Source organism: Oncorhynchus clarkii, chromosome 6, assembly GCF_045791955.1.
Source record: "Oncorhynchus clarkii lewisi isolate Uvic-CL-2024 chromosome 6, UVic_Ocla_1.0, whole genome shotgun sequence".
Classification (NCBI taxonomy): domain Eukaryota; kingdom Metazoa; phylum Chordata; class Actinopteri; order Salmoniformes; family Salmonidae; genus Oncorhynchus; species Oncorhynchus clarkii.
The window spans coordinates 52460486-52479091 of NC_092152.1; the positions used below are offsets into that span (position 1 = coordinate 52460486).

General features: G+C 41.8%; 1 protein-coding gene across 1 annotated transcript in view; it reads left to right on the top strand.

Annotated features, from left to right (window-relative positions):
* LOC139412397 (protein kinase C-binding protein NELL1-like) overlaps window positions 1-18606 on the top strand; it is a 373856-nt gene that overhangs the window by 339124 nt on the left and 16126 nt on the right. Inside the window, exons 15-16 of the mRNA XM_071159206.1 lie at window positions 2881-2976; window positions 17111-17251. Coding sequence (XP_071015307.1) covers window positions 2881-2976; window positions 17111-17251 — 237 coding nt within the window. The remainder of the gene's footprint in view (window positions 1-2880; window positions 2977-17110; window positions 17252-18606) is intronic.

An 18606-nucleotide genomic window follows, 5' to 3' on the forward strand; every position in this document is an offset into this window, starting at 1 on the left:
AGTTTTTTACCCAAGACATTGTGCTTATTAAGGACATTTAGAACTCTTACATTTATTATACTACAGAAAACCTTTCCCAGGTTACTGTTCACATAAATGCCTCTGTAATTGTTAGGGTCAAATTTGTCTCTGTTCTTTAAGTTTGGCGTTATGAGTACTTGATTCCAGATATCAGGGAAATAACCTACACTCAGGATCAAATGAAACAGTTTTAATATAGCCAATTGAAATGTTGCACTGGGGAATTTGAGCATCTCATTTAGGATGCCATCAGGTCCGTAATTGGGGAGTCCAATGGATTTTGATTGTCCTTTATAGCTTTTTGTAAGCCATTCAACCTCTCATGAATTTGGCATTGTTCTGCGTTTGCATCAGTTTGAATGGTGTTGTAGAGTGTTTTAATATGTGCTCTTCATATGTCACCATTTTGTATCTCTAATAACTCTAGTTTCAATGTATTTTTTTAAAAACATTTGGCCAGAAGTTGTTTGTGTTTATGGTCTTCTCAATTAGTCTCAGCTGCTTGCTGTTGTACTGTGCTTTTTTGTTTCTGACTGTACGTTTATAGAGTTAAGTTAACAGTAATTAAGGCGTAATTCACCATTATTTGGGTCTCTGTGCTTTTGGTTTGATAGTGTTCTAAGTTTTTTCCTCATAATTTTACAATCTGCATCAAACCAGTGGTCTTAATTTATTATTTTTTTAATCAATTGCAGTTGTGCTTTTTGCCGTTAGCCTGAATATATTGTTGATGTTTTTTACTGCTTAAACAGAGCTGCAACAAACGTTTTTGTTGATGGTGCTTTCACTGTTGTTTTTATGGGAAAGATTAAGACAGATAGAAACAGTATGGCCTGTAATAAAGCTGTTCCCTCATGTGGTCGTTAGGACAGGTAGTGTTCCTGTGCGCGCATTTGTGTCACCACAGATGAGCATATTTCCCTGGGCCTGGAAATGGCATGTCTCTTCCACAAAGGTGTGGAATATCTCCTCTGAGTAATATGGAGATTCTGAGGGGGTTATATATTGCACAAAGGAACACATATAACAAGTACAATTTCATTTTTCAGTTTTAACAAAATGTGATATTTATCAATTTTGAGGGGATCAATTTGATTTTGTAGTTCAGATTTGTACCAAATGATCAACACTCCAGAGTCTCTGCTTCTATTGACAGAGCTGTTTTTCTGTAACGGCACAATTACCTCTCTGTAGCCTGTGGAACAGTGAGTGACTATGTCTGCCTTACACCATGTCTCCTGCAGAATGATTAATTCAACATCGTTAAATCGTTTTTTAAACTCCAGTCCAAAGGTTGAGTTCATGCCATGAATGTTCCACATGCTAACTGATAGTGATTTTCATGTTGCAAAAAGAAGGAATAGCAGAAATACAGTAACTACTAAGTTAAGAGTGAGATACAACAAATGTTTGCTGTTATCCATTGTTACATTTTTTTTATTCATTGAACAAGTCAACTTTTAGTACAATAGATGTGTGCGTGCGTTTAGTGCAGATGTATTAGTGGAGCTGTTTAATCTCACTCAATCCTACAGAGTTCTCCTGTCCTCTGAAGGCCTCCACGTAGCTGCGCTGGTCCTGCTGTTGGCCCTGTGGAGGGGATGGGGGCCAGATCTGAGCCGGGGGCTGCCTCTCTGGTCTTGTAGAGGTGGTGGTCTGGTGTGGGGTAGTAAGCTGGGCCTGCTCCAGTCTGGCTGTGTCGATGGAGGTGTTGATGCTCCGGTGGTGGGTGGGGCCTGTGGGGTGCTCTGGGTCTGGTGGGGTGTTGAGTGGGCCTGGGGCTCTTTGGTGGTGCATTGGTCTGGTAGGGGTCTCTGGGTGGTCCTCTGTCTAGTGCGGTATGGGGTGTGGTCTACCAAGTGCTACGTCCTTTAGAGACATGGCAAACATCCCTACTGTCTGCTTCCTCAGGTGGGAGTGGTTGTGGAGGTGCTCTGGGGTGATTATTGGGTGGTGAGGAACTTGCACGTTAGTGAGTAAGCCACACCCTCTAGTGATGTCAGCATTGACTTTTTGAATGGTACGGTGATGAAAGTCTTTGCAGCAGAGGAGATGGTGATGTGGGAGTTGGGGAACTACTCAGAGGCCCTCTCTGCTACTCTGTTGGCCAAGCTGCCTACTCGCTCCTGCTTCTCTCGCAGGTTGTTTGTGTCGGTGTGAATAATAGTGTGGCCTGGTATGCCAAAGTCATCCTGCGTTTCTGGCCACCATATTTTGGACACCTTGTAGTGGGGGAAAAGTTTATCCTCTTGGATGAATGTCCCATTTGAGGATGAGGATGGCCACCTCAGTGGGTTTTACCAGAGTAGTGGGTTTACGGTGTGGGGCTGGGGTACAAAGGGCCTGTGTACAAGGAGGGGTGTGTCACGGGGGGCTAGAGAGCTTCTCTCTCTAGTAAGTGTCCCCATGTGAGCCTCTTGCTGACTGGGGGTGTGGGTAAAGGGCGGTCGGTATGGGGGGTGGTGAGGGGCTGCAGCTTCTCTCTATGAGTCTCTATAGTCTGTTCTCTGTGCAGCCCCCTCTTATTGACACACAACTCCTTTGCCATCTCCTCTTTTACCTGCACTAGCTCTCTCCTCATGGTGGCTTTTACAAGCGCTGTGGCAAGGCTCTCTCTCAACTCCTGGACAGAGTTCTTCACTTGTGTCCTGCACTGGTTGATCTGGTCCTGTAGAAGCTCTGTGTCTGGGCTGGAGGTGGTGTAGCTGGGATGCTGCTCCTTTAGCTCAGTAACTCATTCCTCTAACAGAGCCAGCCTGTCTTTCAGTAGCCTGATGCTGGTGCTTCTCTCTCTCTCTCTTGCTTTCCCTGCTTCTTTCTCTATCTCTCTCTCTACTTTCTCTCTCTCTTTCTCACCAGCATTCTGTGAGGAGGGGTGTAGGAGCGGAGGTACCTGTGTGTCGCCCAACACCTGCGTCTGCCCCTCGGGCTTCACGGGACTCCACTGTGAGACAGGTATGACTGTAGTAGCACACTGTAAAAATATATGTTGATTGAACATACAATTGTAAGGCAACCAGCTGCAATAGGTTTGTGAGTTTGCTCAACATGTGGCCTTATAGCTGAACCTGTATGTTCACTCAACTTTGAATTTTAGGTTGAGTGAACATGGAATTCAACTTAAGAATTCAGTCTACCTTATTTGCATATTTCCCAGAGTACCTTGCATTTATAGTGAATTGTAGTTACCATTTGTTAGCAACAGAGACATAGTTTTTGTATGGTTTTCAAAGTGATTGTTATCTTTAAACTCTATATGACAATACATTACATACACAGTGTACAAAATATTAGGAACACCTTCCTAATATTGATTTGCACCCCCTTTTTGCCATCAGAACAGCCTAAATTTGTTGGGACATGGACTCTACAAGGTGTCGAAAGCATTCCTGTTGACTCCATTTCTTCCCGACTGGCGCAGTGGTCTAAGGCACTGCATCTCAGTGCTAGTGGCATCACTACAGACCCTGGTTTGATCCCGGGCTGTATCACAACCGGCTGTGCTCGGGAGTCCCAAAGGGCGGTGCTGTTCTTGATGTACCGAACTGTCCACCTGGCACCTACAACCATACCCCTTTCAAGGGCACTTAAATCTTTGTCTTGCCCATTCACCCTCTGAATGGCACAAATACACAATCCATCTCAATTGTCTAAAGGCTTAAAAATCCTTCTTTAACCTGTCTCCTCCCCTTCATCTACACTGATTGGATTTAACAAATGACATCAATAAGGGACCATGGATTCACCTGGTCAGTATGTCATGGAAATGTGTTCCTAATGTTTTTTACACTCAGTGTATATCAAAAGGCCTTTCTTTAAGGGCCTAGTTACACCCTAACAAAGTGGTCTTGAACAAGCCACATCAAGCCTGCAAGTCACATTATGCTGGCTTGCAAAGTGATGTGTAATTCATATTGGAGTGAGGATATCCAACAATTTGAACTTTTAATCACCTGCAACCTGCATTCACTGCCGTCGTTTTTGAACGACTCTTTTTACTGACTCAAGAGTCATGATTCATGATTAATTTTTTCAGAGCGACTCGTTCACTTTAGTCATTCGTTTCACCTGCTGGCCAAAATAAATTCTACAGCAGGATTAGTACGTGCTCCTCCAGCTGAGTACATCTCACTCTGGAGATGTGCTCCGACCAGTAACTGTGTATTATGTGCAAGGAGCAATTTCCAAATGCCTGAAGGTACCACGTTCATCTGTACAAACAATAGTATGCAAGTATAAACACCATGGGACCACGCAGCCGTCATACCGCTCAGGAGGGAGATACTCCTAGAGATGAACGTACTTTGGTGCGAAAAGTGCAAATCAATCCCAGAACCACACCAAAGGACATTGTGAAGATGCTGGAGGAAACAGGTACAAAAGTATCTATATCCACAGTAAAACAAGTCCTATATCGACATAACCTGAAAGGCCACTCAGCAAGAAAGAAACCACTGCTCCAAAACCGTCATAAAAAAACAGATTACAGTTTGCAACTGCATATGGGGACAAAGATCATACTTTTTGGAGAATTTTCCTCTGGTCTGATGAAACAAAAATAGAACTGTTTGGCCATAATGACCATTGTTATGTTTGGAGGAAAAAGGGGGAGGCTTGCAAGCCGAAGAGCACCATCCCAACCGTGAAGCTGTCACACCCTGGTCAAAGTATTTTGTGTTTATCTTCATGTATTTGGTCAGGCCAGGGTGTGGCATGTTTTTTTTTATGTGGGGTGTTTTGTCTTGGGATTTTCGTACGTATTGGGATTGTGGCTTAGTGGGGTTCTCTAGGTAAGTCTATGGCTGTCTGAATTGGTTCTCAATTAGAGGCATGTGATTATCGTTGTCTCTGATTGGGAACCATATTTAGGCAGCCATATTCTTTGAGTATTTCGTGGGTGATTGTTCCTGTCTCTGTGTTTGTTGTCACCAGATAGGCTGGATAGGTTTTCACGTTCCGGTTCTTGTTTTTGTATTATCGTGTTTATTCGTTAATTAAACATGTATCAAAATTACCACGCTGCATTTTGGTCCGACTCTCTTTCACCCGAAGAAAACTGTAACAGAAGCACGGGGTGGCAGCATCATGTTGTGGGGTGTTTTGCAGCAGGAGGGACTGCTGCACTTCACAAAATATATGGCATCATGAGGGAGGAAAATGATTTTTGATATATTGAAGCAACATCTCAAGACATCAGTCAGGAAGTTAAACGCAAATGGGTCTACCAAATGGACAATGACCCCAAGCACACTTCCAAAGTTGTGGCAAAATGGCTTAAGGACAACAAAGTCAAGGTGTTGGAGTGGCCATAGAAAATTTGTGGGCAGAACTGAAAAAGCGTGTGCAAGCAAGGAGGCCTACAAACCTGATTCAGTCACACCAGCTCTGTCAGGAGGAATGGGCCAAAAACACTTTTTTTGGTTACTACATATATTATTTAATCGTTTATAAGACTTCACTATTAATCTGCAATGTATAAAATAGTAAAAATAAAGAAAACCCTTGAATGAGTTGCTGTGTCCATGCTTTTGACTGGTACTGTATCTACATAAATGAACTCCAACATTGCTTTATTACATTCTTTTACATTTTTAGATTGTTTTGTATTGTTAGATATTACTACACTGTTGGCGCTAGGAACACAAGCATTTCACTACACCCGCAATAACATCTGCTAAATACTGATGTGTATTGTCTTTTTTTGTCGGCTCCCATGTGGCGCAAGACATTGCATCTCAGTGCTAGAGGTGTCACTCCAGACACCCTGGTTCGAAACCAGGCTGTATCACAACCGGCTGTGATTTGGAGTCCCATAGGGCGGTGCACAATTGGCCCAGCGTCGTCTGGATTTGGTCGTCATTGTAAATAAGGATTTGACTAGTTAAATAAATAAAACATATTTAAATTTCATTCATGTAAATGCCAGTAGTGTGATTTAAAATATATATTTTATTTATATTCTGGCTTCTAAATTCTAAATTGACCTTACGGTAATTTCTGAAACTTACTTGAATAATTGTATGCTGAACTCTGTGTCTCTCTGGTTATAATGTTTTAAGATCGGACAGAATTGATAGAGGTGGGGATGTTGCTATATTTACAAAGGACAATTTAAAAATGTCTATCTCTTTCTACCTCTGTCCTTAATTAAAACCTCTTAAGTCTACCCCCTCCTTTTTCGAACATTCTGTTAAATATCGCGCAACTTTTCAGCGTCCTGCTACTCATGCCAGGAATATAGTATATGCATATGATTAGTATGTGTGGATAGAAAACACTCTGAAGTTTCTAAAACTGGTTAAATCACGGCTGTGACTATAACAGATTGTGTGTTTCATCGAAAAGCGCAAGAAAAACTGCTCTCTGAAAGCTAAAAATAATTTCCATGCGTCACTTTCATGGGTTGTTAAAAGGGCACAAAATTAATTATGGACCTGCATGCAATTCCTACAGATTCCACACGATGTCGCCATTGTCGTCATTGTCCAGGGACTTTTTTGTTGGTAAATCCAACTAACTGGATTCAATTTCTTCCGGTCTCCGCCAGGATGTTGTGAAGTGCACATTTTCAGCCATTGATTTGAAGACGAGGAGCTATTGAATACACATCGCCCTGTAATCATTTTGATAGATTATAAACGTTTACTAATACCTAAAGTTGGATTACAAAAGTATTTCGAAGTGTTTTGTGAAAGTTTATCGTCGACTTTTTTAATTTTAAAAAATGACGCTGCGTTTTAAAACAATGTTTTTTTCTGAATTACACAGCTTCCATAGAAAGCTATTTTGGGTATATATGGACCGATTTAAACGAAAAAAAGACCCAATAGTGATGTTTATGGGGCATATAGGAGTGCCAAGAAAGAAGCTCGTCAAAGGTAATGAATGTTTTATATTTTATTTCTGCGTTTTGTGTAGCGCCGGCTACGCTAAATCTTTGTTTACGTCGCATTCAGGCATTTTGGGGTGTTGCATGCTATCAGATAATAGCTTCTCATGCTTTCGCCGAAAAGCATTTTAAAAATCTGACTTGTTGGCTAGGTTCACAACGAGTGTAGCTTTAATTCAATACCCTGCATGTGCATTTTGATGAACGTTTGAGTTTTAACGAGTACATTTAGCATTTAGCGTAGCGCATTTGCATTTCCAGGTGTCTACTTGAGACATCTGCGTCTCAAGTAGAAGCAAGGGAGCTTGATTGTCTTGTTCTTAATGTGGGCCTTGGTCATATTAACCAGCTGGCACTAAAAGGAGTGAATCGCCCTCCCTCTGCTCCCTTATTTGCTCTTAAAAATGTATCTCAATCACTATCTAAATATGGTAAATATGAACTATTATTTAAGAGTGATTTTAATATTGATTGGACGAAGCCAGTGTTTGATACGCTGAAAGATATTTGCCATGAAAAGAACCTGTCTTAGCTGATAACTTAGCCTACACGGCCGAATCCTAAAGATCCATCCATCTACCCTGATTGATTTTGACAAATACTCCAGATAAATAAAGTATGTTGCTAGTGTGGTTTTCCCACTGGATTTTTGACCATTACCCAGTTATCGGTGTCAGAGATGTGAAAATGCATAAATTTAAGCCTCACTCTTGCTGCGGGTTATTGTTTGATCTACAACACCATACTGTATACATCAGCCCTTCTTTGGGACACTGTGTTAACAAACCAAACAAGCTTCGATGCCATACAACACTCCTTCCATGGCCTCCAACGGCTCTTAAACGCAAGTAAAACTAAATGTATGCTCTTCAACCGATCCTTACCAGCGCCCACCCGCCTAGCATCACTACTCTGGACGGTTCTGAATTAGAATATGTGGACAACTATAAATACCTAGGTGTCTGGCTTGACTGTAAACTCTCCTTCCAGACTCATATTAAGCATCTCCAATCCAAAATCAAATCTAGAATCAGCTTCCTATTTCGCAACAAAGCCTCCTTCACTCATGCTGCTAAACATACCCTCCTGCTGATCCTTGACTTTGGCGATGTCATTTACAAAATAGCCTCCAACACTCTACTCAGCAAATTGGACGCAGTCTATTACAGTGCCATCCGTTTTGTCACTAAAGCCCCATACACTACCCACCATTGCGACCTGTATGCTCTCGTTGTCTTGTCCTCGCAACATATTCACCGCCAAACCCACTGGCTCCAGGTCATCTATAAGTCTTTGCTAGGTAAAGCTCCGCCTTATCTCAGCTCACTGGTCACCATAGCAACACCAGCAGGTATATTTCACTGGTCATCCCCAATGCCAATACCTTCTTTGACTGCCTTTCCTTCCAGTTATCTGCTGCCAATGACTGGAACGAATTGCTTTTTGTACATGATCTTTATTTTAGTGACCTTGATTGTATCTCAACTATCCCTGAATCTGATTTAGCTTGAAGCTTTTTTGTACATTTCTAGCTTTTTTGCAAATCCCTTCAATTCTCTTGTAGATAATGATGCCCCCTTAAAAACCCAGAGAGTTAAAGGTAGATCGAATGCCTGGTTCATTCCTGAATCATCCTAAATCATTCATCAGGGAAATGTTGCCTGGGTCAAGGCCAGGAACACAGGCTTAGGCCTGGATTGACAATCTGAGGAATCAATGTAGAAGGCTGATCAGAAAGGCTTAATCGGATTATTATGTAACCACTCTTTCTGATTTTAAGGGGAACCCGGCTAAATTCTGGAAAACTGTAATCGTTGCACTTCCTCCTCTCTCCCCCAACAAATCAATTCAGCTTCTGGCCTGATTAAGGACAAAAATGACATCATTGATCCAGTTCCTTTAAATTTTATTTCACTTGACTAACTTTTTGAAAGAGCGTCTAACCCTTCTCTAATTGATGTCTAAACGCCGATTTGGGAATTTTGCAGATTGACTCGGAAAATGGTATTGAGGTTTTTACATTTCGGCAATTCACAGAAAAATAAGTCCTTAATGCCTTAATTGCTATAGATACCAAGAAATCCACAGGGGCTGATGCAATTTAAGCCGGGTCTGCTCAAGTGTAATGCCCCCTCATTTGCTGGCTGAGTAACCCATATCTTAAATCTAACATTGTTATCAGGAAATATTCCTAATGAATGGAAAACAGTTTATGTGCTGCCACTCCATAAGGTTTAGGACAGGGCACAGCACTATCACAGAAACCATTGTGCTGCCTTCTTTGTGGACCTGTCAAAGGCGCTTGACACTGTTGATCATGCTATGGCCTGGGCTCTGACACCTGTTTTATGATTATCTGTTGAAGGATTATCGATACTAGGACCTGTTCTTTTCACTATTTATATAAATGCTATTGAACAATCTGTTAAAAATGTTTAATTGTATGTACATGCGGATGATACTATTATGTATGCAATTACTCTGTATATATCAACGATGTCGCTCTTGCTGCGGGTGATTTCCTGATCCACCTCCTCACAGACGACACTATTCTGTATACATCTGGCCCTTTTTTGGACACTGCGTTAACTAACCTCCAAACGAGCTTCAATGCCAAACAACACTCCTTCTGTGGCCTCCAACTGCTCTTAAACGCTAGCAAAACCAAATGCATGCTTTTCAACCGGTCGCTGCCCGCTCCCGTCCGCCCGACTAGCATCACTAATGTGTTGACCCTTTTAACATGTGAGTCGGTAAAGATGGTCTGTAATTGTCTCTTGATCTCCTCAGACCATTCAGCATTGTAAAGTGAGAGCAGTTAATTTGTCTTGTGATCGACTGATCGAACTTAGGAATCTCTGTTTCTCCATCACCCACTCCACCCCCTTCATTGGTTCTTTGTCGAAACAGTCCCTCCCCCCTTGTGGTTTCAACTTGGACGGTTTTCCCAAGATGTGAACCACAATGTAGAAGTGGCCATGAATTGTCCTTTTGGTGGCTGCGTTTCCCGACCACCTCGTTCGGTTGGCATCTTGGTTGACATAGGCAATAACTTTGCGACAAGGTTAATGGCACATGACATTCAAGCAATACACCATTACATCTCCTTTTCTATGAGTGGACACCGTGGTACTTAATTTGTGGTGGTATGCCAGACTGTTCATGGCAGTCGTCTTGTTTTTTTCCGAGTTGTTTTGAAAGCAAAATAAATCCAGAGAATGCCAGACTTTGATGACAAAATTTACCCACGAAGGACCGCAGTGCCAACTTCCTGTTCAAGTGCGCACAGCACAACAAGGTGAGTTCAAAAATGTATTGTATGTTGCTGCATAAATTATGTAATATGCCAGGGAGATATGTATACTGTAGCTAAGAAAGTAATACTAAGTGTATGTTGTGTAGTAAGATGTTAGCAGCCCATGTGCCTCACCCTAATAATTTCATCCAAACTGTTCTGACTTGATGTTGCACATGTAGCCTGTAACCTATTTAAGAGAAATGTTATAATCAAATATTGTAAGAGCTTTCATTGTCTGCTTATATGCCCTCTTTATTTATCCTTCGGTTCTGACTTGGTGTACAGGGAGAACACTGTACGAATGGCCCATGTTCTGAATTCTGTCGCTGTACATTTCAAAAGTGCTAAACAAATACTATTGACCTCTGTCCTAGTTCGCTCATTAATGTCTGGTTGTCCCCTTATGCCATAGTTTGTATATCTCAATTGTAATTAGAAACCATATTTGTTTAAGCAAATCAGCCATTTCATCTCCTGAGTGGCGCAAGGGTCTAAGGCACTGCATCTCAGTGCAAGATGCATCACAGCAGCCCCTGGTTCAAATCCAGGCGGCATCACATCCGGCTGTGATTGGAGTCCCATAGGGCGGCGCATAATCGACCCAGCGTCCTCTGGGTTTGGCAAGGTCGTCATTGTAAATAAGAATTTGTTCTTAACTGACTTGCCTAGTTAAATAAATAAAAATATCAGCTATTTTTTTTAAGCAGTAAATGAGGCTAAATTAACTATTTTGCTGTCAGACTCCGCTGATTGCCAGGTATAGCAGTGCTAAGATGTTGGGACTGCTGTTAGGACAGTTTTATGTAGGCCCTAACAGTTTGTGGACACCGTTTCTCACTGTTGTCGTGCAATTCATGTATCGTTAAGTGTTGTGTTGTGTAGTGGCTTTGCTGCCATACATCCAAACTTCTTTTTTTTGCCCCACCAAGATTTACATGCTACAATTGTCACTGCTTTTGAGTCCCATCTGCATTTGTTGGCCCTCTGACTCTTCTCTTCAGATTTCACAGCCAACTTGCAAGCGTACTTCAGTCAACTTCTTAGCCTTTTAGTGTAGTTCTGGTGCGTGGTTCCATTGTGGCCAGCTGGACTCAGGCCAAAACAAAGGTCAATGGTTAACCAAGCTTGTCGCCCAAACATGTGAAAGAATGGAGTCTCATCTGTTGTGTCACTGCAAGTGTATGTATGCATGCACTAGAGGTTTCACATAATGCCTCCAATCTTTTCTCTTGTCACTCAGTGTGCCTAAAATGTCCAATAAAGTCATTTTGAACCGCTCAACAGGATTACCCCAGGGGTGGTAAGGGGTTGTTCGTGATTTGACGCCAGCAATGGAACATAATTCTGATATCAACAAAATTGGTGCCTTGGTCTATGACTCCTCTGAGGAAATCTATAATGTAAAATCGAATTGTCCCAAAGTGCTCTGGCGGTTCTGTCTATAGTTGGGATAGCTAACGAGTACTTTGTAATATGATCTGACATTACTAAGATGTTTCTGGTGTCTGAATTGTCAGGTTCAAGTGAGATAATCTATACAGACTAGTTCTAGGGGTATAGATGTTTTGATATTCACTAGGTTTGCAGATTTTTTGCACTCTATCCCTACCCTTACGCAATACGCACCTCAGACTTTTTTACACTTGTCCACTTCAAACTCCATTCTAGGCCAGTAAAAGTAGGCCCTTGCAAGATCCAGAGTTCTCAGTACGGCAGTATCCCGTTTCTTCATGGATACCCTCTATAGCACATTGCCTGTGACTTATGGATCGGACCAGTCACCCCTGCTGATGTGCGGGAACCTGTCGCCGGCTGTGACACGGGAACTTGACAGACCGGCTGAGGCAGGGGAGCCTGGCGATCCAGCTGAGGCACGAGAGCCTGACGAGCCGGTGGATGCAGGGGAACCTGGCGATCCGACGAAGACATGTAACCTGACGAGCCGGCTGAGGAAGGGGAGCCTGGTGATATGGCTGAGGCATGAAAGCCTGTAGCGGTTCACAAAAATAAATAAGCGAAACATAATACAGAACAAGAAACACAAACAAGGCACAGACACGAAACAGAAACAATAACACCTGGGGAAGGAACCAAAGGGAGTGACATATAGATATAGGGAAGGTAATCAGGGAAATGGAGTCCAGGTGAGTCTGATGACTCGCAGGTGCACGTAACGATGGTGACAGGTGTGCGCCATAACGAGCAGCCTGGTGACCTCGAGGCCGGAGAGGGAGCACACGTGACACCAGCAAAGCCACTACACAACACTAAACAATACGTTAATTTCACTATGACGGTGACAAACGGTGCCCAAAACTGTTAGGGCCTACATAAAGCTGTCCCAAAAGCAGAGCTTACTTTACAACCGCTACAAATGGCTATCATTGGAGCCTTGTCTGGCAGTGAAACAGTTAATTCAGTCTCATTTACTGCTTTTAAAAAAAAACATGGCTGACTTGCTGAAACAAATGTGGTTTCTACTGACAATTGAGATGTTCAAATGATGGCATAAGGGAACGAAGAGTGGATAAAAGGCAATCCGTAATTTTGATTAAGACATTAATGAGCGAGCTAGGAAGGATGTAGTCGATAGAACAATTTGTTTTGCACTTTTGAAATGTACAGCGACAGAATTCAGAAAATGGGCCATTATTATAGTATTCTCCCTGTACACCAAGTCAGAACCGTAGGATAAATAAAGGAGTCATATAAGCAGACAATGAAAGCTCTTGCAATGTTCAAAGATTACATTTCTCCAAAACAGTCTATAGGCTACATGCGCACCACCAAGTCAGAACAGTAGACTACGTTATGAGGAGGAAACGGACCAAATTATTAAGGTGAGGCATATGGGCTAATAACAGCTTACTACACAACATACACACAGGTATACATACTATAGCTAAGAAAGTAATTATATCTCCCTGGCATATTACACATTTTTGGACTTACCTTGTTGTGCTGTGCTCACTTGAACAGGAAGGTGGCGCTGTGGCCCTTCTTGTGGGCAAATTGTGTCATCAACGTCTGGCATTCTATAGATTTATGGTGTTTTCAAGACAACTGTGAACTCGGGAAAAAACAAGGTTAAATCATGTCAGTGATCTTCAGGTCGGAGCTCTAGAAAGAGGCACGAGTTCCCAACTTGGAATTCCGAGTTTTTCCAGTAGGAGCTCGTTTTTTTCCTGAGTTCCCAGTTGTCTTGAACTCACTGAAGTCTGAGAATTTCCAGTTTCAAGTTTCCAGTTTTTTTGAAAGCTGCAGAAGTCATGCTGAATTGACAGCATGGCCAATGTACAGTGCCTTGCGAAAGTATTCGGCCCCCTTGAACTTTGCGACCTTTTGCCACATTTCAGGCTTCAAACATAAAGATATAAAACTGTATTTTTTTGTGAAGAATCAACAACAAGTGGGACACAATCATGAAGTGGAACGACATTTATTGGATATTTCAAACTTTTTTAAGAAATCAAAAACTGAAAAATTGGGCGTTCAAAATTATTCAGCCCCCTTAAAACCTGTTAAGTCTACCCCCTCCTTTTTCGAACATTCTGTTAAAAATCGCGCAACTTTTCAGCGTCCTGCTACTCATGCCAGGAATATAGTATATGCATATGATTAGTATGTGTAGATAGAAAACACTCTGAAGTTTCTAAAACTGGTTAAATCACGGCTGTGACTATAACAGATTGTGTGTTTCATTGAAAAGCGCAAGAAAAACTGCTCTCTGAAAGCTAAAAATTATTTCCATGCGTCACTTTCATGGGTTGTTAAAAGGGCACAAAATTTATTATCGACCTGCATGCAATTCCTACAGATTCCACACGATGTCGCCATTGTCGTCATTTTCAATTGAGTTTTTTGTTGGTAAATCCAACTAACTGGATTCCGTTTCTTCCGGTCTCCACCAGGATGTTTTGAATGTGCACATTGGCAGCCATTGATTTGCAGACGAGGAGCTATTGAATATACATAATATACACAATATACGCCCTGTAATCATTTTGATAGATTATAAACGTTTACTAATACCTAAAGTTGGATTACAAAAGTATTTCGAAGTGTTTTGTGAAAGTTTATCGTCAACTTTTTTAATTTTAAAAAATGACGCAGCGTTTAAAAACAATGTTTTTTTCTGAATGACACAGCTTCCATAGAAAGCTATTTTGGGTATATATGGACCGATTTAAACGAAAAAAAGACCCAATAGTGATGTTTATGGGGCATATAGGAGTGCCAAGAAAGAAGCTCGTCAAAGGTAATGAATGTTTTATATTTTATTTCTGCGTTTTGTGTAGCGCCGGATAAGCAAAGTCTTTGTTTACGTCGCATTCAGGCATTTTGAGGTGTTGCATGATATCAGATAATAGCTTCTCATGCTTTCGCCGAAAAGCGTTTTAAAAATCTGACTTGTTGGCTAGGTTCACAACGAGTGTAGCTTTAATTCAATACCCTGCATGTGAATTTTGATTAAGGTTTGAGTTTTAACAAGTACATTTAGCATTTAGCGTAGCGCATTTGCATTTCCAGGTGTCTACTTGAGACATCTGCGTCTCAAGTAGGAGCAAGAAGTTTTAAGTTAATACTTTGTAGCGCCACCTTTTGCTGCGATTACAGCTGTAAGTCGCTTGGGGTATGTCTCTATCAGTTTTGCACATCGAGAGACTGACATTTTTTCCCATTCCTCCTTGCAAAACAGCTCGAGCTCAGTGAGGTTGGATGGAGAGCATTTGTGAACAGCAGTTTTCAGTTCTTTCCACAGATTCTCGATTGGATTCAGGTCTGGACTTTGACTTGGCCATTCTAACACCTGGATATGTTTATTTTTGAACCATTCCATTGTAGATTTTGCTTTATGTTTTGGATCATTGTCTTGTTGGAAGACAAATCTCTGTCCCAGTCTCAGGTCTTTTGCAGACTCCATCAGGTTTTCTTCCAGAATGGTCCTGTATTTGGCTCCATCCATCTTCCCATCAATTTTAACCATCTTCCCTGTCCCTGCTGAAGAAAAGCAGGCCCAAACCATGATGCTGCCACCACCATGTTTGACAGTGGGGATGGTGTGTTCAGCTGTGTTGCTTTTACGCCAAACATAACGCTTTGCATTGTTGCCAAAAAGTTCAATTTTGGTTTCATCTGACCAGAGCACCTTCTTCCACATGTTTGGTGTGTCTCCCAGGTGGCTTGTGGCAAACTTTAAACAACACTTTTTATGGATATCTTTAAGAAATGGCGTTCTTCTTGCCACTCTTCCATAAAGGCCAGATTTGTGCAATATACGACTGATTGTTGTCCTATGGACAGAGTTTCCCACCTCAGCTGTAGATCTCTGCAGTTCATCCAGAGTGATCATGGGCCTCTTGGCTGCATCTCTGATCAGTCTTCTCCTTGTATGAGCTGAAAGTTTAGAGGGACGGCCAGGTCTTGGTAGATTTGCAGTGGTCTGATACTCCTTCCATTTCAATATTATCGCTTGCACAGTGCTCCTTGGGATGTTTAAAGCTTGGGAAATATTTTTGTATCCAAATCCGGCTTTGTTCACAACAGTGTCTCGGACCTGCCTGGTGTGTTCCTTGTTCTTCATGATGCTCTCTGCGCTTTTAACGGACCTCTGAGACTATCACAGTGCAGGTGCATTTATACGGAGACTTGATTACACACAGGTGGATTGTATTTATCATCATTAGTCATTTAGGTCAACATTGGATCATTCAGAGATCCTCACTGAACTTCTGGAGAGAGTTTGCTGCACTGAAAGTAAAGGGGCTGAATAATTTTGCACGCCCAATTTTTCAGTATTTGATTTGTTTAAAAAGTTTGAAATATCCAATAAATGTCGTTCCCACAAACTTTTCTGTCCCATGGTGTTGCATGTGTAACGGTTTTCCGTATGAGAAGGAGAGTCGGACCAAAATGCAGCGTGTCGATTGCGATCCATGTTTTAATAAACAAACGTAAAACACGAATCAATACAAACACTACAAAATAAAGAACGTAATGAAAACCTAAACAGCCTATCTGGTGAAAACACATAGACAGGAACAATCACCCACAAACACACAGTGAAACCCAGGCTACCTAAATATGGTTCCCAATCAGAGACAATGACGAACACCTGCCTCTGATTGAGAACCATATCAGGCCGAACATAGAACTGGACAAACTAGACATGTAACATAGAATGCCCACTCAGATCACACCCTGACCAACCAAAACATAGAAACATACAAAGTAAACTATGGTCAGGGTGTGACAGCATGTGAATGTTTTCCAAGCTTAAAAGGATAAAGAGACCCTTAAACACAGACTTGGACCACACAACCACTCAACTGAATGTAAATCTATGGCAGCACCCTAGGGCCTTGAATTTCCGAGCTCTCCCTGTAGATTTTGCTGTGATGTGTCCCCATAAGTGACAGAACACTGAGCCAATCATGGTGCAACTAGAGAACATTACCACCCCCTACGTTCCGTATTTCCCGCTGGCTACCCCACGACTACAGAAAGCACTAAACTATGGTGCATTTTGGAGATGCCATACTCAAGAAAGCAAAAAAGATGTTTGTCTGCAGATTTATTAACTCAATTTTTTTAATGTTTTACATTGTTTGCAAACTGATATGTGACACGTATAAATGTCACAATAACATGCAAAACAGGCAACCGCCCCCCCCCCAAAAAAATGTATTCAAATTTTGTTAGCTAAACAGGTGGGGTTCAAAACATGTGGGGCTCTGCTCCACCTACCCTGATTGACAGCTCGCCACTGATTCTAACAATCAGGAGACAGTTGGGATTGCCTTAAGTGCAAATGTTATATAATTACATATAGATTAAGTAATTCATATGATCTTTGTGAAAAGATCATGTTGATGGCATCAGATATACTGTGTTTCCACCAGACATTGATGAGTGTGCGGAGGTCCTGATCCAGTGCCACATTCACTCCCGCTGTGTCAATCTGCCGGGCTGGTACCACTGTGAGTGCAGGAACGGTTTCCATGACAATGGCTCCTACCTGATCGACGGGAGTTCCTGCATCGGTTAGTATGCAGTCATTATATTCCACCTCTGTTGGTTGTCTCCATCTCTACTGCTCCTGTCCATCTTGGTCTTCTGTATCTAAGTTGGTAAAGCTGTAAATTGCTTGGGATAAAAACTGTCACACATTACAGGGGAGGGGGAGGGGGCTGTTAGCATGGCTATGCAGATTTCTTTTGTGCTGCATGTTGCAGTCTTTTGTTGTGTAGTCTGAATAAATGAATGAATGAATGGAATTTGATTTGCACATCATGAGAACAGCAATAATAAAACATATATAAATAGTAGACACGGACTAACAATCAATGAGAATACAACATACAACATGAATGTATATATAAATCAATATCAAATACTGTTTAGTGCATTACATGTGATCCCAATCTCTGTTACTGTCAGAAGAGCATGATTTTTCCAATTAAGTAAGGATGTAGCGATGCATCAATCATGCAGAGATACAATGGTCAGGAATACACAGGGTAACATCACTATCTATAATTAAAAATGTACAGTGGCTTGCGAAAGTGTTCACCCCCCTTGGCATTTTGTTGCCTTACACCCTGGAAATAGAATGGATTTTTATCATTTGATTTACACAACATGCCTACCACTTGCAAAATATTTTTTATTGTGAAACAAAGACATAAGACAAAAAAACTGAACTTGAGCGTGCATAACTATTCACCCCCCCCCCCTCCAAAAGTAAATACTTTGTAGAGCCACCTTTTGCAGCAATTCCAGCTGCAAGTCTCTTGGGGTATGTCTCTATAAGCTTGGCACATCTATCCACTGGGATTTTTGCCCATTCTTCAAGGCAAAACTGCTCCAGCTCCTTCAAGTTGGATGGGTTCTGCTGGTGTACAGCAATCTTTAAGTCATACCACAGATTCTCAATTGGATTGAGGTCTGGGCTTGGACTAGGCCATTCCAAGACATTTAAATGTTTCCCTTTAAACCACTCAAGTGTTGCTTTAGCAGTATGCTTAGGGTCATTGTCCTGCTGGAAGGTGAACCTCCGTCCCAGTCTCAAATCTCTGGAAGACTGAAACAGGTTTCCCTCAAAAATGTCCCTGTATTTAGTGCCATCCATCATTCCTTCAATTCTGACCTGTTTCCCAGTCCCTGACGATAAAAAAACATCCCCACAGCATGATGCATGCTTCACTGTGGGATGGTGTCTCGGTGTGATGAGGTGTTGGATTTGCGTCAGACATAATGTTTTCCTTAATGGCCAAAAAGCTACATTTTAGTCTCATCTGAAGGCATGTGGGAGACTCCCCAAACATATGGAAGAAGGTACTCTTTCTTCCATATGTTTGGGGAGTCTCCCACATGCCTTTTGGCGAACACCAAACGT